General features: G+C 34.5%; 3 protein-coding genes across 4 annotated transcripts in view; 2 read left to right on the top strand and 1 right to left on the bottom strand.

Annotated features, from left to right (window-relative positions):
- The window catches only part of LOC117920081 (mediator of RNA polymerase II transcription subunit 33A-like), a 27,644-nt gene extending 24,001 nt beyond the window's left edge, over positions 1-3,643 (top strand). For both annotated transcript variants that reach the window (XM_034837433.1, XM_034837432.1), the window contains exon 12: positions 2,417-3,643. In XM_034837433.1, the coding sequence (XP_034693324.1) occupies positions 2,417-3,504 (1,088 nt within the window). In that variant the 3' untranslated portion in view covers positions 3,505-3,643. The remainder of the gene's footprint in view (positions 1-2,416) is intronic.
- Positions 3,644-8,884: 5,241 nt separating this feature from the next.
- Positions 8,885-19,329, top strand: LOC117920259. The gene is made up of 8 exons (XM_034837689.1): positions 8,885-9,327; positions 10,363-10,504; positions 10,646-10,796; positions 10,916-11,041; positions 11,133-11,213; positions 13,863-14,055; positions 14,141-14,411; positions 18,644-19,329. The coding sequence occupies exons 1-8, from the start codon at positions 9,133-9,135 to the stop codon at positions 18,877-18,879; spliced, it is 1,395 nt and encodes a 464-aa protein (XP_034693580.1). The 5' UTR covers positions 8,885-9,132; the 3' UTR covers positions 18,880-19,329.
- A 507-nt stretch (positions 19,330-19,836) lies between these two features.
- On the bottom strand, positions 19,837-22,602 carry LOC117921101 (serine/threonine-protein phosphatase PP1-like). The gene is made up of 3 exons (XM_034838896.1): positions 22,227-22,602; positions 20,500-21,059; positions 19,837-20,241 (listed from the first exon to the last, which is right to left on the bottom strand). The coding sequence occupies exons 1-3, from the start codon at positions 22,393-22,395 to the stop codon at positions 20,077-20,079; spliced, it is 894 nt and encodes a 297-aa protein (XP_034694787.1). The 5' UTR covers positions 22,396-22,602; the 3' UTR covers positions 19,837-20,076.
- Between the last annotated feature and the right edge of the window lie 879 nt (positions 22,603-23,481).

Below are 23,481 nucleotides of genomic sequence, written 5' to 3'. Positions count from 1 at the left end.
CCCGAATATCATTAAACACCACGTTCATGTGTTCAAACTGTTGTTGCATAGTCTGCAACATGAGGAATGACTCCTCCCCTCCTTTCCTATTTGATGTTTCGCACCCTTGGAAGACATATTTTTGAAACTACAAAGAAATGTTAGAAATAATTCCTTACAACACTCCCTCATGTGTTTGCACTCAAATTATGTCACTCACACTCGTGTTCCACTCTTAAATTGGCTTTTTCCCGATATTAGTCTCACACTCTCTTGCCTTTTTCTACTCGTAGCTTCCCCTTTTTAGTTCTGCTTAAACTAATAAACTTGATCAAGAAATTCAACTTGTAGTATTTAAACTAATACCAATGGCAAGAAAATATGACGGAAACACTAAATCAAAGGAAAAGGACAAAAGAAAATAATATTTTGATTTGAGAGAATTGAAACTACACGATATTTATTTATTATTTTTTTTTTTTTTGGAGCTTGGTGCATGATTTTAACCTAGTGCACATCACAAAATAAGAACGAGGAATAAAGAACACAAAAGGAACAAGATAGGATGATAACAGGAAACAAAAGATAAAGGGATAGAAAACTGATTTTAGAACCTGTGCTCTGATACCAAATGATGCGAACTTCAATCGACACGCTTTGAGACCCAACAAACAGTGTTGGAATAATTGCCCAAGAAAGCTAAAATACAGATTTTTTATAAAACCCTGACCCAACGTTTATAAGTGAAACGCGAACCAAAAGTATAAGTAATAGACCTTGACCTAATGATTACAATGGAATCACGAACCGAAGGTATAAAGTTTGAACGCCACAAGGAAGAATCTCTGATAAGTTCACAGTTCTTGAAGAACCAAAAGAAGAGCAAAGCCTCACCTTTTCTGATTATTTTTATATTCAATAATCCTCTATTACAATGAGTGCATGCTATTTATATGTCATGACTGAAAAAAAATGTACTAAATATTAAAACCCTAAATAAAAGTTGATTTGGTCTGAAATTAGCATATCCAAAATAGAAAAATAGCTAAAAAAAACGTTCTAAATAATAAAAGCTTAAAATTAAGGTAGATTTGGCTTGAAATTAGAAGCTCTAGAATAGGAAAAATGTCTATTAACTGATATGGAGCTGGAAAGTCGATCAATCATTAATCCACGCCATAAATCATGCCCAATCAAGCTAGATTAGCCCCCTCAATAGCTTGGATTAAATTTATTACACCTTCATCTTCCTTTGGGCCAAGCTTGGAATGTTCTGCGTTAGAATCAGCCCAAACCTCTTGAATTAGCCCATTAAGTACTTCTTTGATCTTCTTAGATCTTGCTTTAGTAATAGGCTCAACTGGAACATGCAATGAATCCTTGAATGCTTGTTGATTCTCATCAGACATATAGTAAATAGGCATGTTGGACAAAGTGCTTCGAATGAAAGAGAGTCTCCCTCCTTTAGATAGATATTGCCTCTTCCATATAGTTAATCTCCTCCGAAACCTCTCCTCCACCCCGTCCCAAACCGCCGCTGATTTGTGAGGGGCACCCAAAGAAGCGAAACAATAAATAGATCCATAAATTACAAGAATGAAGTACAAAATACTATTTAATTAGTTTAATCAAAATTGTAGTGTTGCACAAGGTCAATGTAGGCGTTCATCAATCAGAATCATGTTCAAACCAAACAAAATATGACATTTTAATGCATGTGTTCATGAAGTTCACAAATTGTAAATTTTAGTTCTAAGCTCCAACTAGTCAACTAATATATTATCATGCCAAAGTTCCATGTTTCTCGAAGTCCCAACCAATATGATAAAAACTGGAATTATGATCATGTATAGTACTTCTATAGACTTTTCAAATATACACTCTTGTTTCATCTTAAGTTTTAATTTTCATAGTTCACTACCATTCCCTAAACAGAGGAAAACTCTGCAATGGAAAAATAAATATATTAAGAAAAACTTTTCATTCTTCTCAACATTTATATCACTCAACTAATATATGTTCCATTTGATGACACCTCCCAATATTTATTAGAACAATAATTGCACATCTGTTTTTATTTTTCCATGCTTGCATTGGACATATACAATATTTATTAGTACAATAATTATACTTCTGTTTTTATTCTTCCATGCTTGCCTTGGACAATGCATATACAATATTTATTAGAACAATAATTACACTGCCTTTCATTTTTGTTATCTGTTTCTAATCATCGATATATCTTTTAAAAAGTAATGTAGAACTTAGTGAAGCATGCTTCGGCAAGTACATATTATGTATCATGTAAGTCAAATTATACATGCATAATATGCTATAAATAAGGCAATAGGTAATCATTTTATGTGAAAAAAGGATGATATTTATTGTATTGGGTATCATAAGTTTTTAACTCTAGTATATCTTATGTGCTTTGTAGGGGATTCAACTGCAATGCTTCCATTGCCAATGGCAGCTCTTGTCAGTTTAACGATTACATTCAAACTGGACAAGAGGTTGGAGTACATCCATGCTGTTGCTGGAACTTCCTTGGCAAACTGTGCATCATCATGCCCTTGGCCTAGCATGCCTATAATTGGCTCCTTGTGGGTGCAGAAGGTGCGCCGTTGGCATAATTTCATTGTTGGATCATGTTCTCTCTCTGTATTCAGACAAGATAAAAAAGCTGTTGCCCAGCTCCTGAGGAGTTGCTTCACCTCTTTCCTTGGATTATTCCATGTTTCAAAGTCTCCATTAGCCGGTCAAAATGGAGTTGTTGGTCTGTTGGGTGACATTAACTGGGCTCATTGTCCTTCCATAGCACCTGGACTCCTTTACCTCCGGTCTTGTCGGACTATCCACAATGTCCAATATGTAAATCATGTGATTATAGGGCTTGTAGCTGAGTTTGCTCGGGAATTGGCTTCCAGATGGGCTAGCAAGGACTCCCAACAATTGAAGTCTAGTCAATCATCTCTAGCCTTAGCCACCACCAAGGTTAAGGAGGTGGCCACTCTTGGCGCTAGCCTATTATGTGTGACAGGAGGCATTCAACTGGTCCAAGAATTGTATCAGGAGACTCTCCCAACCTGGCTGCTCTCCACAAGGGAAGAGAAACTTGGTGAGGTGAGTTCTGTTTCCCGTATAATGGAGGGATATGCCATGGCATATTTATTGGTCTTGTCTGGTTCTTTTATATGGGGTCTTGGGGCAAGACCTCCCTCATGGACATTCTCTATAAGAGCTCGTATTGTCAGGACTCACTTGGACTTTTTGGCTGGGGTATTGGAGGGAAACATATCACTTGGATGTGATCCTGCTACTTGGAAATCCTACGTCTCTTGTTTAGTGGGTTTATTAGTGAGTCTTGCGCCAACGTGGATTCGGGATGTAAAGCGAGAAACACTAAGAAAACTGGCCAATGGATTGAGAGGATGGCATGAATGTGAGCTAGCTCTTTCCCTCCTTGAGAAAGGTGGGCCTGCAACCTTAGGGTCTGCAGCTGAACTAGTAAATGTAATCAACTAAGTCTGAATCGCAAATCCATTACGTCACTTGGTTAGCGACTTCTGTTTTTAGTAGCATACGAGTCTTTCTTTTGCATCTGCTCCTTGTTGCAAAATTCTCAAGGAGGTTAAATTTTTAAGGTGGACCTACCTTCCTAAAATTTCAAGTGTTACACTTCCTAGCTCTAAATGTAATTTATATTAAGAAGTATGATAATCTAACTTAAGACATCATATTTTCATGTAATAATACAAATCTTTTATATATAATATAACATGAATGGTATGCAATCCAAAAATATGATAATCTATTTTAAAATATTAGTATATTATAATTCAACTTAAAATATTACATGTCATCTAGAACATTACCATTATATGTGTTCAATTTTTATCAATTTAAAATATTTGTATAATTATTTTTTAAAATAGTTTTAAAAAACAATTAAAAATAATTATAATATAATATAAAAAATTATGTTTTTAAAACAAGTTCTTAGAAAATTGTTTTTTGTCAAAAAAATTATAAAACATGTTTTCTGAGTCTAGAAAACAATTTTTTATTTATAAAAGCTAGAAATTGTTTTTAAAAATAATTCCTAGACATGCTCTTAAATTTGAATATAAAATTAGCTAACTAAACACTATTAATTTCTTAATATGCAGATTTTTTCTTACTTTCTATTTTAATTTTCTAGAAAACCTTATTTTGTTGGCAATGAATATCAAATTTCATTACCATTTAACTCAGAAGATGGGCATATGACATTACATTAGAAGACTGGATGGCTTTTGTTGCATATATGGAAAATAGCATGATGAAATAACCAATTAGAAATTGCTCATTTAAGGATTAAGTTACATTTGGGTTGGTTAAGTTAGCCTTGCTTGTGAAGTTTCTTTCATTTTTTTTCCTTGGTTTCCTTTCTTCTTTTCAAGAAAATCAAAAGAAAGGAAAAAAAATTATTAATATTAGCTTTTTTATAATAATTTCTCTAACCAAAACGTAAAGTAGAAAAAGAAATGGGATATGATGTGACATTAGATTTTTCCCCATAACTTGAGAAGCTTTATGAAAGCAAATAACTCTTCTAGATGGATGGATGGATGGATGGATATCTTGTATTTACTATATTGCTTAGTTTTAAAGGTATAACATTATTAAAAGCTTTTATAAGAAAAGCCTTTTAATGTTCCAAAACGACCATATCTACCTTTTGTCATACAATATTTGACATTTGATTGATTGTATGGTTATATATGTGATAATCTTGATGGTATTGAGCTCTCAAGTGTAAGGATTTCTATTTGTAGTATCAAAAAAGTATTGAGTGTTGGATTTGAAGGGATCAAGATGAGAATCAAGAAGATCATATAGAGGATGGGTGATTAGAGATGGTAGTGACAATGGGTAATGGCCATTTCAAATCTTGTGTGTAAAGTTAGTTAAATTTGAGTTTAATTAAAATAATAAATTAAAAAATTCATCAAGAGTTAGAATCCACTTAAATTCTCCACTCTCAGCTGCAATCCTTCCTTAACTAGTTGATGATTTTGGCTTAAGGTTGAAGGAAATTCAATAGTAGGAACTAGATGCTTTTGGTCCAATATTCAATTCTAGAAATCTACACCACCAAAAATCCTCACTCAATAAGGATGAGAATTACTCAATATTTGCTCAAACATATCCTAAAAAACACTTTACTTTGACTCTCATCTTCTTGTAGCATACATTCATTTTGTTAATTGATTTTATCCACCTTGTAAATCATTGAAATCCAATGGAGGACTATATTGAGATATAGGTAGATCTCAGCTTCACCTACCTCTTAATATTATTAACTAAAATTAAAAAAGTGGAAATCAAATGGAATGGAAATCTAGGAACTAGGATAAAAAAATGAGAATTGTACTAACTAAAGTTTGGAATTAAAACTAATAATATAGTTAGAGATAAGAAATTAAAAATAAAGAAAAACTCTCTAAAGGTGGAAGAAAATGAAGGCTAAGAATTCATCTCTCCTTGAATCTAGTTGCCTTATATACCCTTTTCACTATGCTTTCATCATAAGTAAGTGTTACTTGAACTCACTAGCATGCTTTATGTTGTAGCATGTGGCTCATATTTGAGCGAAAAGACATATGAAGAAAAAGGGGCAAATATTGGAGCAAAGTGGAATGAAGTGACAACATTTGCCATTCAGGCTTGTACCTCTTTTGTTGTGGGACGAATGATAGGTTAGGGGTGTGGGGGGCAACTCCCCTCGCGATATGGTTCAGGGGTATTTTTGGAATTTCATTCATAAGGGTTAGTATAAATACCCTTTTATGTAACCCTAATTTTAACATAGTGAAAATCATCTTCCATGTTCTCGTGGACATAGGCAATTAACTGAACCATGTTAAATTTGTGTGTTCTTCTTTCTCGTTTTTCTATTATTTTTCACCATAAATCATTGCACGAATCTCAACACTTTATATGTACTTTCATCAATCCTAAGTGAGTAATTGAAAGATTCATTTAGTTGGACTGGTAATGTTTTAGGACGATTAAGCCTCAATCTAATGACTGAATGTTTCTCCCTTGATGTTGCATCATCATTGAATGGATTACATAGGATGATTGAAGTATTGAAAGAGAATTAATCGTTACTGCTTGTTGTATCCCTAGTTAGGACAATTAAGGATATTGAGATTTGGACGCTTGAACATTCTTCCTATATGCAAGGATGATTATAAGCTAGTGGAGTAATTAGATATTGTTGTGAACATCTAGTCCCTTGTTCCCATTTCTTCAATTGTGAAGGAGACGATTGATTGTTTTAATACCTTGGTGATTAATTGTTTTCTAAACAAGTCTAGGTGATCACATAACTTCTTAAGACAATTGAACATCTTCATGATTGTTTTCCTATTTACTCTATTCCTTCCTTAGATTTGGGCAATTGTAGCCTAAGTGCTAGCTAAAATGATTACACATTTTTTCTCACTATAATTGATTTTTTTCTTCATGACAACTAATCATTCATGGTTAAGGTTGAATGTTTAGCCTATTTCTTCAATATTTACATTTGAATTTATTTTCCCTCATTTTCCACACTTCTGCTTGAGGCTCTATGAACTTTTTTTGTATACGTTTGCTTATTTTATTTCTTGAAACTAAGCTAAACAATAAACAAATAAAAAACACACACATTAAATACAAAAACTAAAATGCTAGAATCAAACACAATGTAATGGGTCATCTTTTAGTATATAAGCTATTAAAAGGCTTTAAGTAATCCTTAAAAATTTCATTTTTTTCATTGCAACCTCCACTAGCTTGTTGCTAATCTCTTGGCAATAAAAGTGAAAAGAAAAGTACTCAAACTAAAATGAAAGTGAAACGAAAATCCCTTGAGTGAGTTAGAAAAATCATGAGTTAGCTTCAACGCTTAAATCAAAAGGGTTCTCCCCTCAATTGATTATCTAAGTTTTCTTATTAGTTACCCTCACTAAACAATAAAAATCTAGTTTAAGGCTTGCTAGCTCTATCATTGCTAGGTTGTCTACCTAATTTCATGGTCCAAAAAACATTTTAATAGCTACTTTTACTTCCCCCTTGTCTATATTTTGTCATTTTCTTTCTTTTTTATTTATTTTTCTTTATTTCTTTGTTTTTTTTTTCTTGTTCTTTCTTTGGAACTCTCTCTCCCTCTCTCTTTTTTAGAAAATAGTCAATGAATAAAATTTGTCTTAGCTTATGTAATTGTTTTTGGCCTATGGCTCCTAGACCCACACCTTACAACATCGAGTGATAAAATACACTTTTGGACCTACTACCAAACTTGAAAGAATATATATTAGACTAAACCCACACTACATACTCAAAACTCTTTCTTTTGAACTAGAATCTTGATTCTTGTCTTAAGAAAAGAGATCTTGATACCCAATTTGAGCTTAAGTATCAACTTATTCAACTATTATTTACACTACTTTACACCTCATCATGCTCTTTTCCCAATTCACCGTGTTTAACAACCTTAGATAGAACTAGATCCTATTCCTCATTAAACTTCAAAATCATCCTTTCATGACTCAATAAAGGTCTCTAATAAGCTAACTCGTGTAATTCATAGCAATCGATTATTTATTTCAAAATGTCAATTAACCGTAACTTTGAAATTTAAATCCATCCCAGGTGTGTAACACCATTAAATGCATATTTTAATGTACCAATGAAGCAAACAATTGTTTGATACCACTAATATCACCTTTGCTTATTCAAATTTCAAGATAACTATAAACTTATTAATAGAAATTGAATATATATTAAACTAACCAAAACTTTGAAATTCAAATCTATCTACAAGTTAAAAAGGTTTCACACACAAAGCCTCTACCGTATATTAAACAATCATTTGGACCTAACAAATATAAATACTCTATTTTAGAAAGTCACGAATTCAAAAAACCACCTTGAACCTAATTTAGCTAAAGAAAATATTTACATCAATTTACTCAATGATCAAGTTAGCCTTATCCAAGTTGGATATTAAATGTAGACTTCAATGCACAAGCAAAGCACCACTAATGACATCTTCATACATTATAGCTTTAGAAGAGTTGTTCACTCAACTAATTTATAGCAATCTATTAAATATTTAGAAAATATAAACTAACTATAACTTAAAATTTTGAATCCATCCTAGGATTCTATTTGGAAAATGTAGATTAAGTATAACTTGGATATTTAAATCCATCCCACATGTATAACAATAATAAATGCATACTTGAATGCATCAACGAAGTAAACTATCACATAATGTTATTGTTATCCTATCATCCATACGTATTGCAATTTTAGGTGTTATTCCAAGAACATTGAATTATAGAAGTTGAATACCTATTATAACCCATCCAACATGCTAAAAAGGTTTCACATACAAAACCTTCATTGTACATTAAATCACCGTATCAATCTAAAAAGCATGAATACTCTATCTTATAAAGTCAGAAGTTTAAAAAAAAAGCTTGAAGCTCATTTAGTGAAAAAAATATTTACTTTAGTTAAATTATCTTATTCATATCAATCGAGTACTTATTTGGAAAATATAAATTAATCATGACTTTGAAATTTGAATCCACACCATGTGCCCATTTCAAAAATGTAAATTAAGGATAACTTTGAAATTTAAAACCATTGCATGTGAGTGACATTGATAAATGCATATTTTAATGTAGCAACAAGTAAACTATCATCTCATACTAATAGGATTTTAAGATAATTGTTAACTTATTAATGGAAATTGAATACCTAAATTAAATACAACTTTCTAGAGAAAAAAAAAATAATATCATCAAGGTTTGAAAAAAAAAACCCTCAAATGCGATAAGAACAAGATTTTCCGATTTTCGCTTTTGTGAAATAGAACATAGAGAAGGTTCATACTGCTTATCGTGGTAAACTACAAGTTCCCTTCTCACTCTCCCTCCCACTCAAAAGGAGTCAGAATCACTCTTGTTCCCAGTTTTCCATTGTTTTCTCTTCTCTCTAAGAGAAATAGCCCTCACCCTAGGCCTCACTCCAAAATCCCAATTTCTCCACATTTTTTCATCCAAACCATCCACAAATTTGTTCAATCCTCCGCAATTTTGAAGCAAAATTGCAATGGAGGGGCGGAGGATATCGGCAATCCCTCGCCCGTGCGCCGGCCGGCGAGTTTCGGCCTCGAAGAAGCGGCCCCGTGTCGACGGGTTTCTCAACAGCGTCAAGAAGCTTCAGAGGCGCGAGATTTCGTCGAGGCGGGACCGGGGTTTTAGTATCAGCAATGCCCAAGAACGATTTCGCAACATGCGGTTGAGGGTTCGTTTTTTTTTTTTTTTTTTTTGCTAACCCTAGATCGCCCATTTTGCGGTAAAGTTGTGAATGTGATAGTCGAAGTTGTGTGATTTTTCTTGGTTTTGATGCATACTTGTGATTTAGCTTATGATGGTGTGAATCATGAATTTCATTCAAGTAAATGGGGAATAATAGGGGAATGGTTGGAATGATGAAAAGGAGGAGGAAATTGAGGCTGATGTTGTATATCCTGATGGACAATCTACTTTGATTTGAAGTTGGATAATACTTTTTTAGGCAAAGTAGTTCTGGGCATGATGGGAGGATGTGGGCTAATGGATTGAATGCTGCTGATTCGGATTTGCCTTATAAAGTAGGTAATTTGCCGGACCAGGCCCCTGTGGGCTTTGAGTAGATAAAATGTTGCCCATTTAGGATTTCCCACAGAAACTAGATAATCAACTTACCCAGCTGAACACTAGTTGTATGACACGAGTGTTATTTCATCTCAAGGGGAGATTCATTCTATAGACAAGCTAAGTGTGTTTTCAAAGCTTGAGGGCCCATCCTGAGCTACTTCCATCAATTGCTTGCTAAGATATGCATGCAGGAAAACCATCTATTTGAAAACTTCAGAATTAGACTGCTCCATATATCTAGTGGCATGTTCAGGCACAGTCTAGCACCTCGAGGTTTAGCCCCCGGTGAAAGTTTTATGGGCTTGCTATGAAGTTTCTTGTTATCACTATATATATATAGATAATATATATTTGTTTTTTATAACTGAGGAACCTTCCATGGCCATCCTTGGGGTGTTGACCGCCCTACAACAATCAACACCGAGAAAATTTAAGGTATCATCAGTGGTAAGAGTTGAACCCAAGACCATGTATATATATATATATATATATATATATATATATATAGTGGCATGTGGGAATGAAATTATTATCCAGTATACTTTTGGTTTTGGCATGCCCTGCTCTGTTTACTCATGCAAATCATGCTTGCAATAATGTGATGATTTTATGTATTTATGTTCTTCTATTTTTGCTTCAGGAGGAATATGATACCCATGATCCCAAGGGACCTTATTCGCCGGTACTACCTTTTAAGAGAACAAAAGTTATTGAGATAGTGGCTGCCCGTGACATTGTCTTTGCTCTTGCACATTCTGGTGTTTGTGCAGCTTTTAGCAGAGGTAGTAGTGCACACAGTTACCCTTACAATAAAGGAATATGAAGCATCATTAACAGTTTCTTTTGGGTTATATATGAAATTCTTTTCCTATTTTTAGATAATGCTGGTATAACACAGTCTTTGCTGGCTATTCTTAATGCAGAGACAAATGAAAGGATATGTTTCCTGAATGTGAGTCCAGATGAAGTCATTAGAAGCTTGTTTTATAATAAGAACAATGATTCGCTAATCACTGTTTCAGTTTATGCGTCAGACAGCTTTAGCTCTTTGAAATGCAGATCCACAAGGATTGAGTGCGTGGAACTCCTCTTATTTACATTTCTTTTATTTATTTTTAATCATTTTAACTTCAATATCTTCAATTTATTTAAATTTCTGTCCAAATTGAATTTTTTTTCCTTTTAATGGTTAGATACATAAGGAGGGGCAAGCCTGAAGAAGGTTTTGCTCTCTTTGAATCTGAATCCTTGAAGTGGCCTGGCTTTGTAGAATTTGATGATGTTAATGGAAAGGTGCTAACTTACTCTGCACAAGATAGGTATATCTTTAATTGCTTGTATTGCTATACTCATGGTCACCAAATGCATATTTTAATTATTAATCCTAACATTGTTTTTTTTTTTTATTAGCATATACAAGGTGTTTGACCTGAAAAACTATGTTATGTTGTACTCTATATCTGATGAAAATGTGCAAGAAATAAAGATAAGGTGAGCACTCTCTCTCTCTCTCAACACTTTCTTACTGTGTTTTTTGCATTCATAATACATGAATATTGTAACTCTTTTGGACCTCCCATCTCTTGTGCCTTTTTTTTCTGTAATATGATACAATACAATAAATAACATTCAATCTTTAATTTGTCCTAAGCTTCTGTATAATGGTATAAACTCGTATGCTTTCTGATTCTTGTTTATTCTCTTCAGAATTCGGGGTCAAGCCTTTTTCTATTATAAAGTTACATGCTGGTTTAAAGTTACATGCTGCCTGTATGGATGTTCTTTACTTCTTTCTAGATGATCATGCTAAACATGCTTGAATCTAGATGATTATGCCTCCTAGGAGGAATTAGCCCTTCTTCCAACCATTCAATATTTTTGAGATGGTCTCTACCAGTGGGTGTCCTAGGATCTTTGCCGAGGGGCTAAACATGAGTAAGGGGTTAGTCACTATATCTACATCCATATAGGCAGCCATTCTCTATATGTGGTTAGGATTGATGTTGATGTTGGCTAAGGTGTTTAATCTACACTGGTCTTAATGCTAGACTCTACTCCGAAAAGCTTGAGAACAAGCCTAAGGTTGTCAATGAATACTTCCTTTGTTGGAAGGGGAAAAAATGGAGCTATCAGCAAGATGAAAGTGGGATAATCTTATCATATTGCTCCCCTACTTGATAAGTTTTCACCAGACCAAAGTCTGAGAAAATAAAGGCTAATCTTTATAGAAAAAACGACCAAGAGAGGGGGTGAATTGGGTTTTAAAAAATCTTTTTTCAAAAACAACAAATTCAAGCAAAGGAAGCATAAATATAAAGAGATAAGATTAGAGGAAGCAAACTCAGATTTTATAGTGGTTCGGCGCCCCTTGCCTATGTCCACTCTCCTCAAGCTCTTAACCGAGTGAGGGTTCCACTATACTTGAAGCTTCAACCAAACTTCTAACATCTTTACACTTAGATTCCAGATTCAATGGGCTCTTACACAATCTCTTCAAGTCTCTACTCACTTGAAGGTTCTAACACTCAAATAACAAGTTTGAATCTCTCAACCTAGCTCAACAAGGGCTCAAATACATCTTAAATGCTAGGAAAAATCACAAAGGTACACTAAGGAATATGCAAATGGAGATTTAATGCACCAAGGAAAGAATGAGAGTTTTTGAGGCAAGAACAAGTAGGTGTATCCCTTTATCCAACTCCACCACCTAGACCCAAAATACCCTTATTGGAAAGGGTGTAATCCAAGAAACTCTAGTCAATATAATCGTGAGCCTTCTTCAAATCCAGCTTAACATTGAGTACTAAAGACTACCTCCTTCAATTTCTATCTTTTGATCTATGATTTAAAGTATAAACATGCTTATTTATAGCAATTTTTTTCACAATTTCACATTTAGGGTGATGTATCCTTTGACACAATCAAGGTTGATAGGATGGCCAAGATGAAAGTCTCCACCTTACAACCATTGCTGGGAACACTATGCCTTCTTATGTTGTCTCTCTTTGTTCTTATATCTTCCTTTGCCGCACAACCCTTCCCCTCACAAGAAAAGAGAAAAAAGAAAAACCTAAAGTTCCTTGTTGAGATATATCCATAACCTTGCACAATCTCTTCCCTATGGATTAGCAAGATTAGGAAGTTCTTGGTGAAATCTTTCCACTCTTCCTTGGAGTCAGACAAAGGTTTTTCTTTCCCCTCTAAGCTACTGTGGGGCTCTTTGACGCCTTTAAAAGTGGGTTTTTTTGCTTGGGAGGTGGTTTGGGAAAAGTTCCTGACCTTAGATCAACTTAAGAGAAGAGGATGAATGTTAACTAACCATTGTTGTTTATGTATGAATTCAGAAGAATCAGCTACTCACTTGCTAATTCATTGTGGAAAGGCAAAGAGTTTTTGGCATTTGCTATTTTCTATCTTTGGTTGTTCTTTGGTCCACCCTTTCTCTGTCAATATTTGCTAAAGGGATGGCATGGGAGTTTTGTTAGCAAAAGTAGAAAAAAGATTTGGAGGACAACCCCGCTTTGCTTGTTTTGGATTCTTTGGCAAGAGAAGAATCAAAGATACTTTGATGGAATTCAACCTTTAGATCAAGCTGTTAAGGACTTTGTTATTTGTCCCTTTTTCCACTAGACTCACCTACTTATTCAAGGGGGTCCTGGCTTCTTGTTAGATTTTATTGACTGGTTGCATGTTAGTTAGTAGGAGGGTGTGTTGTATCCTCTTTTGAAGTGTTTTCGTGTTTTTGGATCCCTTTGTATACCTTCGGCCATGTACTTGGGGTGCACCCCCCACAGTTCATTTGATGTCTTTAGTATATTCTCGGTTGCCTAAAAAAATAAAATAGAGAAGCAGTAAACTAAAGCAATATACTTTTCTTAGGTGCTTATGTCCTTTTTCTGTGTACCAGTGTAAGTAGAAGGACTAGTTGTTTGAACTGCTAATGTTTGGTGGAGCTCTTAGCTATTGTTTTGGATGGCAATATGGTATATTATGCAATGATCTTGATTAGGCACTTGGGTAGATGTCCTTCTGGTAATGTGTTGCCATATTTTTGTGCTTCATTATGTGTAGGGTGTCTGCTGTTCTTCATGGATGACTTGTGTTCATCTTACACCACTATATTTTCTTTACTTGTGACAGTCCCGGCATTATGTTATTGATTTTCAATAGAGCTACAAGTCATGTTCCTCTTAAGATTTTATCAATAGAAGATGGCACAGTTCTCAAAGACTTCAACCATCTACTTCATCGAAATAAGAAAGTGGACTTCATAGAACAATTCAACGAAAAGCTTCTTGTCAAGCAAGAGAATGAGAATCTTCAGATTCTTGATGTAAGCTTATCTTTATTATTTTTGGTGTCTCTCTTGCTGCTGTATTTGTTTCTAGGCATCTGAATGCAACTACCGCTGTCTGTAGGTTCGGAATACTGAACTGAAAGAAGTTAACAGAACTGAGTTCATGACTCCCTCTGCATTTATCTTTCTGTATGAGAATCAGTTGTTTCTAACATTTAGAAACAGAACTGTTGCTGTATGGAACTTCCGAGGGGAGCTTGTAACGTCATTTGAGGATCACCTGTTATGGCATCCAGACTGCAACACAAATAACATCTATATAACGAGTGATCAAGATCTTATTATTTCTTACTGCAAGGCTGATTCTAGTGATCACTGGACGGAAGGAAATGGTAATTTCTTAAACTTTTAGCAACATTATATTATCCTAGAGGCCCAAACATCTAACTGCTAGACTTGGCATGGATCAATCTACCCAACTGGAATTCAACATGATCATAATTGGGTTTTGCAGGAAACTAGATATCCTCTATCTAATTGTAAATAATATTTTTGAGCTTCAAAGCAACCTCACCCTATGTAACATAACCTGTCTTCAAGAAACCATTGCCTCTTGTTTTAAAGGACAATTAGACATTTGCAAAGCAGAATGCTAAGTGTGCATAATGAGTGTACTTGGATGCACTAAATAAACTCTCTTTTCTGTGGATAAACTTGAACCAATCTGGCAGCAGCATATACTTAAAACTAGAGCCAAAAAACATCCATTTTGGGCTGACCAATAAATGTGCAACTAATTGTTGTGACCCTAGAATCATGCCAACCTACAAGAGTCTCTCTTACTATAAAGACATCATTCATGTTATGCTAACAAAGAGACCATCAAGTACCACAAACCTTGCTTCAACACAATGCAAGAGAATTTGATCAACTATATCTTCTTGTTCTTTCCAAAGAGAGTATCTATTCACCAAAGACCAGCTTCGCTTTCACAACTAATTCAAATCAAGATCTTTCCCCATCTTGCTTTCCAAGCAAGAAACCTTACCTTCATTGGAGCCTTAGAATTCAAAAGAACTCCCATTGATGACTCTTTCCTTTTTGACATAAAAAAGAAGTAGAAGGATTTAACTAAAAATTCATCCTCGCCATCTTATCCTTATCATCCCAGTTCACCAACTTTTCTTACAACCTTAATAGAAATGCCTCTAGCCTTTCCTTCTCTCAATCATTCAATTGTCTTAAAAAGAAAGGTTCCAATGGCTTTGCTTAATTGTTCTTAGACACCTGCCACCTAAACATCCATTGACAAAGTTATGGCATACATTAGGAAAAGACAAGTTCAAGAAGAATCATCACACCATTTGTCTTTTTAGAACTTCACCCTCCTTCCAACTCTTACAACAAAGGAAGCTTACTATTGGTAACATCCCAAGCTCTTGTAACTTATAAATAAATAAATATATAAAAAAAATAAAAAATAAAAAATAAAAAATCCCTAACTCTTGTAAGCCTTCTGCAACCCTGCCTCAAAACCATCCCTAACTTCCTAAGAACACTAAAGCCTTCTTTTTCGCCAAACTTCCTAAAAATAATCTACTTCCAAAGGGACTCATTTTCTGAAGCATATCTCTAACTCCACTTACCAAGAAGGGCCTTATCAAGAATAGAAAGATCTTTGATACCAAACCCTCCTTTCTGTTATTCCCATGCATGTGATTGACCATTTCACCAAGTGCAATTTTTTCTCTAAAGTTCCCCCTCCCTACAAAAGGTGTCTTTAAATCTTCTCAATCCTCCCCATCCCTCTAATAGGCAAGCTTGACAAAAGTCTTTTGATCAAAAGTAAGCCCCCCCATCCTTTGATAAGTATTGTCTTCTTAAAATAGTCATCCTTCTATGAACTTTCTCTTCCACCATATGCTAAACAAATTGTGAACTATGAGGAGCACTTTGGGAGAGGTCCAAGTAAATGGTGGGGAGCTCTGCCCTCCCCACACTCCAGCATGGAAACCAACTCCTCCACATTTGCTACTCTCCTAACTAGAAATAACTCACTCTTCTCCGAATTGATCTTCAACCCAAAGTTGATTTCAAACCACATGAAACTCCAACTTAGATATATCAATTAATCTTGCCTAGCTTCACATAAAATGAGGATATTCTCAACTAAAAAAATCAGACTCTTCCATCGCTTTGTCACCCTTTCCTCCCACCTTAAAGAATGAAATGAAACCTCCCTTCCTAACCTTCTTCAACAAACAACCAAGAGCTTTCATCACTAAAACTGATAAGAGAAAAGGGGATTTGTTTGTCTCAACCCCCTAGAGCTCTAAAAAAACCCAATGAGTGTTTCATTCACTAGCACCAAAAATCTTGCTATAGATGCGCACTATGCAATACTTAATCTATCAAATCCATTTTTGCCCAAAACCCAATTTTATCAAGGATTGCTCACAAATATTCCCAATTGACCTGACCACAAACCTTTTCTATGTTAAGCTTGCATAAAATACCATTAAAAGCATTTTTAAACTTTGAATCGGTGACTTCATTAAGCATCACATCTAACAACTGCCTCCTTTCCAATGAAGATATTCTGAGAATTAGAGATCACTTTGCGCATCACTTTCAACCTATTTGCCAACACCTTAGCTAACAGCCGGTACAGGCCACCCCGCCAAACTTCTAGGCCTGAAATCTTTCAAGACCACGGCTCATTCCTTGGAATAAATATGACATCCTTTCCACAAGATCCCAAATATTTTTTTTTTTTTTTTAAAAAGGCTGGTAAATAGAGTAAAGCTTTTCTTGTTTTATAATGCAAAAGTGCTGAGGAAAGAGGTCCTTATGGAAAGGAGCTTCAGAAAAGTATTAAGGTGGGATGATTTTTCAATGTTTAACCTGTTTATGGTGGGAACAGTCAAATAATGATGTCTGAAAGTTTTCAGAATTGTGGAAGTACAGGTTCCACAGTACAGAATTGTCAGGAATGGACATAAGGAGGTTAGGTGGAATGTGAGGTTCATCAGAAATTTTCATGACTGTAAAGTGAGGTGGTTGATTTGTTCATGGGGCATATATGTAGGGTAGTGGTGGATAGAGTTGATCTAATGCTATAGTTTAGACTCAAGAAACCAACCAGCGAAGGAAAATTTGCCGTTAGCTCTTTTTTCAAAGGGAAAAGTGTGTTTCCACACTCACATGAAAAAACCCATAAAATAGGAACCTAGACTTATAAAATCCAAACTGCAAACAGATGTCTATGGATAATTAGCATTTTATGCACTTTTTGGTCAAAGTACAACCTTTGACCATTCAAGTACTAATTTTTAATAATATAGGTACTACCTTTTACCAACCTTGGTATTACCTTTGACCGGTAAGTGCATGAAACTTAAATTATTTTTAGAAGGTTTCTATTTTGTGATTATTTTTACATTTGGGAAGTATGCAGCAAAGAGGAAGACTGTAGGAATTTCAGGATCCAAGTTCTATAGCAAAGTTAAAGCAGGTGGTGCTTACATTTTGAACACTGCTGGTAATGTAATTGTTAGGATGCCCATACGAAGGTTGAAGGAGCAGACTGAGAGGCAAAATTGCATAATATATTTACTTCTGTTTTTAGCATTTGGATCTAAGCTTGTATCTTGGTGATAATTTCTTACTACCAAGTTAAATTTTTGTTTATGACATAGATTTTTCGTTAGATACTTAGATTTCTGATTGTTGAAACCAATGGAACTGGTCTAGCTGGTGATGAATTAGATTATCAAAACAATATTTGATAGCCTAGGTCCTTGCCGAGTTCTCATTTTTCTACTTCGCATTACTTTTTCCTGTTTCTTTTTAGCTTGCCTCTTTTCTAGGGTTCGCAGTATATTTCCTGTTGGGTTGTAGACCTTGTGATCCCTTTGGCACCTTTTTTTACCAGTTTCCTTTTTCCTATCAAAAGGAGAGCTATGTAAGGGTGATATTCAGAACTGTTCCAACTTCCACAGTATCAAGTTTATGAGTTACAACATTGGGAGAAAATGATTTAGCAAAGAGACAGAAACCATGGGCATCAAAATGACATTTTGTTTTTTTATGAAATGAAAAACCAATCGTGGGACTTATTATCTAACACTGTCGATGGAAAGGCTTTGATAGGAAAAGAAAGGTGTCCATTTGGCATTTGTTGACCTGGAAGCAGCTCATGGTATGAACTCTTGTAGTATGCTTACATTAAAGGACTGGATACACTAGATAAGATTAGTTATAAACAATATTTTCTTTTTTAATGTTGTTTCATGTAGAAACCTGGGAGTCCCACAATTGGCTTAGAAAAGGGCCAGACCCTTTCCTTGGCTTGACATTGTTGTGGACATTATGATATTGCATTGCTCATGCAAAAGCTTGATGCTTTGAGTTGTTCCACCTGCTAGTTTTCCCAAATGAAAAACATGATGGCTGTTCTAACCCCTTTCTGAGTATATTGCTCCTATACCTGCCAGGGGATGAGATTTGATTCGGTTCAAGTTTCAAATTATTCCTCGGCCAGCTTCTATTGAGGATTGAAAAGAAGATATTATTAGTGGATGACTGAATAAACTATTCTCTCACTCTTTCATTGTTGATGCAGCTGGTTCTATCAATATCAGTAATATTTTGACAGGGAAATGCCTGGCTAAAATAAATGCTAGCGATGGCCGCCCCAAGGTTGAGGAGCGAAGGAGGAGGAGAACTGGCAGCTCCTGCATGATTAGAAGCACAGTTGCAGAGGCTTTGGAAGACATAACTGCTCTTTTCTATGACGAAGAACGCAATGAAATCTATACAGGTAACAAGAACGGCCTGGTTCATGTATGGTCCAACTGATGCCCTGTTTGCTTGAATTTTGCTCCTGATGATACACGCTGCTGCTGGAGGGGTGCCATTCCCACCAGGCTGCCTTACCATAAAAGCACTAACTTGGGCAGAGTGTATCATGAAATGATCCAAAAGTACTTCTCTCTCTATCTGTGTTAGATTTGTCATTCAACCTTCTGTTGATGTTCATTTTGGCTCATTTAGGCTGAATGAGAGATAAGAGCTAATGTACCAGTAGATATATCAAAGCGTCTGTAGGAGTTTGATTACCGATCATCGGATGTACAATAGTTTGAATTTTTCTGATTGTTTCTAATTTGTTATTGTGCTACCATTGTGTAATTGAATGGGCAGATGATGTTGAATTTATTTGGGAAGTGGAGAAGCTTTCATATATCAATTGAAAGAACTTGAGTGTACCCTACAAAAAATGAAGGGTATATGGGTGGTGGTTCCACTGATATGTAATTCTCCTAGACATCATGGAAATCCACTTTTCGTTTTGTGGTGGATTGGGAGCACATATCCAAAAGCTTTTTCAAATATTTGATATTTTTTGTTAGTTTGGTATATATTGTCAGCTTTTAATTCAATTGATAGCCTAAGATGGTAATTTTTGTTAATTAGAGGTCTCCAGTCTCTTTTGAAGAAATAGGATGATCAGGAAACTCATGGAAGTGAATCTGTTTTGAGATTTTAAAGTTTTTATAAGACCTGTATTGGAATTTTTTTTTTAAGTTCAATAAAAAAAAACCTTTTACCTTGTTGATGATTCTGTTAAAAGTAGTTAATATACAAGTCCAGAAAATATTACTTTAAAGAAGGTAAGTTATTTTAATTTATGACTCATCATCGTTATGTTAAAACTTAAAAGTGTTCAATATAGGAACTGCCTTGGTGTTTGAGGTTTATGTTGAGCGTAACACATTAAAGCTTCAGTGTGGTGGATAAGAGGCTGGATGGGTGTTTTTGAAACCATGAATATTAACATGTTGGAAGCAAACAATGTTTTAAGTCATGGGGACCAACAATATTTACACAGGAGTTAATAAGTGATGTCAGTGATGAGAGATGGTAGCAAAGGCAAGTCGATATGGATGGGTTGTCTCCTTATTTGTTAATTTAATAGTTACAGAGTAGTCACACCTATAAGCATTCTTTTCACAGCTTGCTGATACCACTGTTGAGGGTTTTGTTTTACACTCATCACTCCTTTGCTTTGAAGGGTTTGAGAATCTGAAATGAGCAAAGCAAACTTGCATCTACACTCATCAGTGCCCCTGCATTGTTGAATTCTCCACAGTAGTTTGGAGCTGAGAATATTGTTACCAGCTGCCTCTCTGCAAAGAATTCGTATCCATCTTCCACAACCTGTCATTGTTTCCACTCAATAAGAAGATCTGCCAAGTTGTGCTTCTAAAGTACTTTTAATGGAAGTATTTTCTCTGTAAATGGTTTTTCAAGAGAATCACATATCCAATGCGATTTTTTAAAATTTTAAAAATATTTTTAAAATTTTATTAAATATTAAATTGTTTTTAAAAAACAGTTTTTTGTATGTTAAATAGTACTTTCTAAAAACACGGTAAAATAGACTATTTATGGACTTAGACTGAAAAAAAAGGAGACCTGATGGGCTCGACATATGAGATCAAGATCATGCTTCTTCAAGAATTCGGCCACCTTATCAGCTCCAAAAGTATAGGAAACACCCCTATCATTCTCCCCCCATCCCTTGATATCTCTGTCAGGATCAGCCCACAGCAGATCACACAAGAGGCCTTGGTCCGGCACATCCACCGGCCTCTCTATGGCCCTTATCTGATCCAAGCTCTCTATCTCCGGCGACAGCCCACCATGCATGCACAATATTTTATTCTCGATGATAGCGGCGACCGGTAAACAGTTGAAGCAGTCGGTGAAAATCTTCCACAGGCGGACACTGAAGCGGCGCTTGCACTCGTCGTAGAAGCCGTAGATTCTGTTGATGGAAGCACATTCATGGTTTCCTCGGAGGAGAAAGAAGTTATCAGGGTACTTGATCTTGTAGCAGAGGAGAAGGGATATTGTCTCTATACTTTGTTTTCCTCTATCCACGTAGTCTCCCAGGAGTAGGTAGTTGGAGTCAGGGGGAAAACCCCCATATTCGAATAACCGGAGGAGGTCTGAGTACTGTCCATGTATGTCTCCTGCAAAAGGTAAAACCATACCACAAAGAGTTATTGATGTTGGCGTCTCGGGTGCAATAATGTTGGGGATGGATCATTTTCTAAAAAGTTAAAAACAAGCTTGTTCACGTACTTGATAGTGAATGTCATCAAAAGTTTGGTCTTCTTTCATGATTTTCAGATTTTCAATTAGTTTTTATACTTCTCCATCGCATAACACATCCATTCCAATCACACCTAATAATTTTATTTTCTTACCTTTAATTATATGTTTTACCTATATATTAGTTTATTGGTTTTCACAACTATATCGGTAATTGAATTTTATGGATATATAAAAAAATATCAATAAAAAATTTAACAAAAAAAAGTTATTATGTTTAAATAATATATGTATAATATAATTTATAATTTTCAAAGAACTTGAAAACACATGTTATACAAATTTATCTAATTTACACATATTTAAAGATATAAAAGATACGATAATATATGTATGATTTTTAAAATATTATAATTTTAAAAGACTTATTAAATAAATTATGATCTTGTTTTTTATATTTTTTTATTCAATTATATCAAATTTGGATATAATATTATTTAAATTAAATTATTTATTAAGGTTTTATTTGAATATTTTGTGTTTGATAAGAATGTATTAAAAATATATTCATCTTCAAAATTCTTTTTTCATTAAAGTGAAAGATGAAAAGTTAAGTACTTAGCAATTATAAGACATAAAATTAGTCCAAGTGATCCTTGGACTTTGAAGGAGCTTTGAGTTGATTACCCAAAAATAAATAAAAATAAATCGCCATTTATTTTTATCAAAATATTTATCCTAGCTCAAAAAGTATTTAGAAAAAGAAGAAAAATGTTTTAAAAAAAAAAAAACAAATTGTTTTAGATATATATATTTAGATATCATGAAAAAAAAAATTAAGGGAAAAAAATACATTCTTTCATCATTAAAATTTCCATTTTTCTCAACTTTTTCATAAATAATCAAATAAAAAAAATTCTCACCATTTTCTTTCTCTCTATTCAAGAACCAAACATAGCATGGGATGGGATAATTATAAGTTGTATGGCTTGAATCCCAATGATATTAAAGATATGAAGAATATCACAAGGTGTTAAAAGAGGATAAAGATAATAAATAAATTGATGGGTTTGAGGGAAAATTACCACAAACATTGATGGGAGCTTCTAATTCCAAGAGATTGGGCTGGCTGAGGAAGACATCCTTGGCAGTAATACAAAGTTGGCGGATCTCAGACTCACTCATCTGTATTCTTTTTCCTCTACATTTTCTTGCTTCCAATAGCCTCTCTATCAAACCATCCAACCCTTCCATTCCCACTACTAATTTCTTCTTCTTTTTCCTTTTTCTTAACTTAATTTTATCTCTTCACCATCTGTACTATTATTGCCAAACAACCAAAGGCTTAGAAGAATAACTTGGAAAAGAAAATTCAATTTTCTGTTTGGTTTCAAAGAAAAGAAAGAGAAAAAAAAAGTTGTGGGTTTGCATGACAAAGGAGGGACAAAAGAATTGATGGAAAGGAAGATATATTTGGGAAGTGATTGGGATAAATGAGGACCACTGTTTTGTTTTTCTTTTTTCCTATTTAGTTGGTAAATCCAATGGATGGTATATTGGGGTCTGTTAGAGACTTGTTCGTGCCCTAGCTATCAGAACACACAAGGGCGCATGTGTGGTGGCATCTTGTACCTACATAGCCTTACAGCATGTTAGGGATGGGATGCCTAAACTCAAGGTGTTGTGGGTTTGAAAATGCCTTTTATTAGCCCAATTTTTGCCTTAAGATTAATTTTAATGATTAAAAATAAAGGAATTTAATTTAATTATGTTTAAAACTTTTTTTATTTGAATTCAGTTTTTAAAGAATTTTAATCTTCAAGAGTTAAAGGAAGATGGATTAGAGCATGTCATAGATTTTTTCATTGAGGATAAAGACAAAATTTAGGTTATCTTCATGTAAGATTGGGGGCCCTAAGTTAAGAGTGCATTTTATCATTTCAAAGTGAAAGTTCACATCTTATTGTGAAACCACCTAGGGGGTGAATATGAATAGATAGTCCTTTTTAATGTAACCCCATTTTTATTTTTATATCTCTCTTTAGAAATTTAGCAATTATGAGAGAAATTTAATCACACACTTATATGAGGAAAACCTCTTATAAAATTTTCCAAAACTTTGTGAATGTAAAAATCATGAGATCAAAAAACCATAGAGCTCAAATCAACTATGCTGAATAAAAGTTATACAAAATTACCCGATGAAAGCCATTCATAAGATTTACATTCTAAAACCTATATTAGATCTCATCTTCGTGATGCAGCACCATGCATGCTCCCTTAATGGACTCCTCAATGCCTTGAACTTAAACTTAAATTTGTAAATTAAGAGTGTTCTTG

Source organism: Vitis riparia, chromosome 8 (assembly GCF_004353265.1).
Source record: "Vitis riparia cultivar Riparia Gloire de Montpellier isolate 1030 chromosome 8, EGFV_Vit.rip_1.0, whole genome shotgun sequence".
Lineage (NCBI taxonomy): Eukaryota > Viridiplantae > Streptophyta > Magnoliopsida > Vitales > Vitaceae > Vitis > Vitis riparia.
This window is presented reverse-complemented; position numbering and strand designations above follow the sequence as displayed.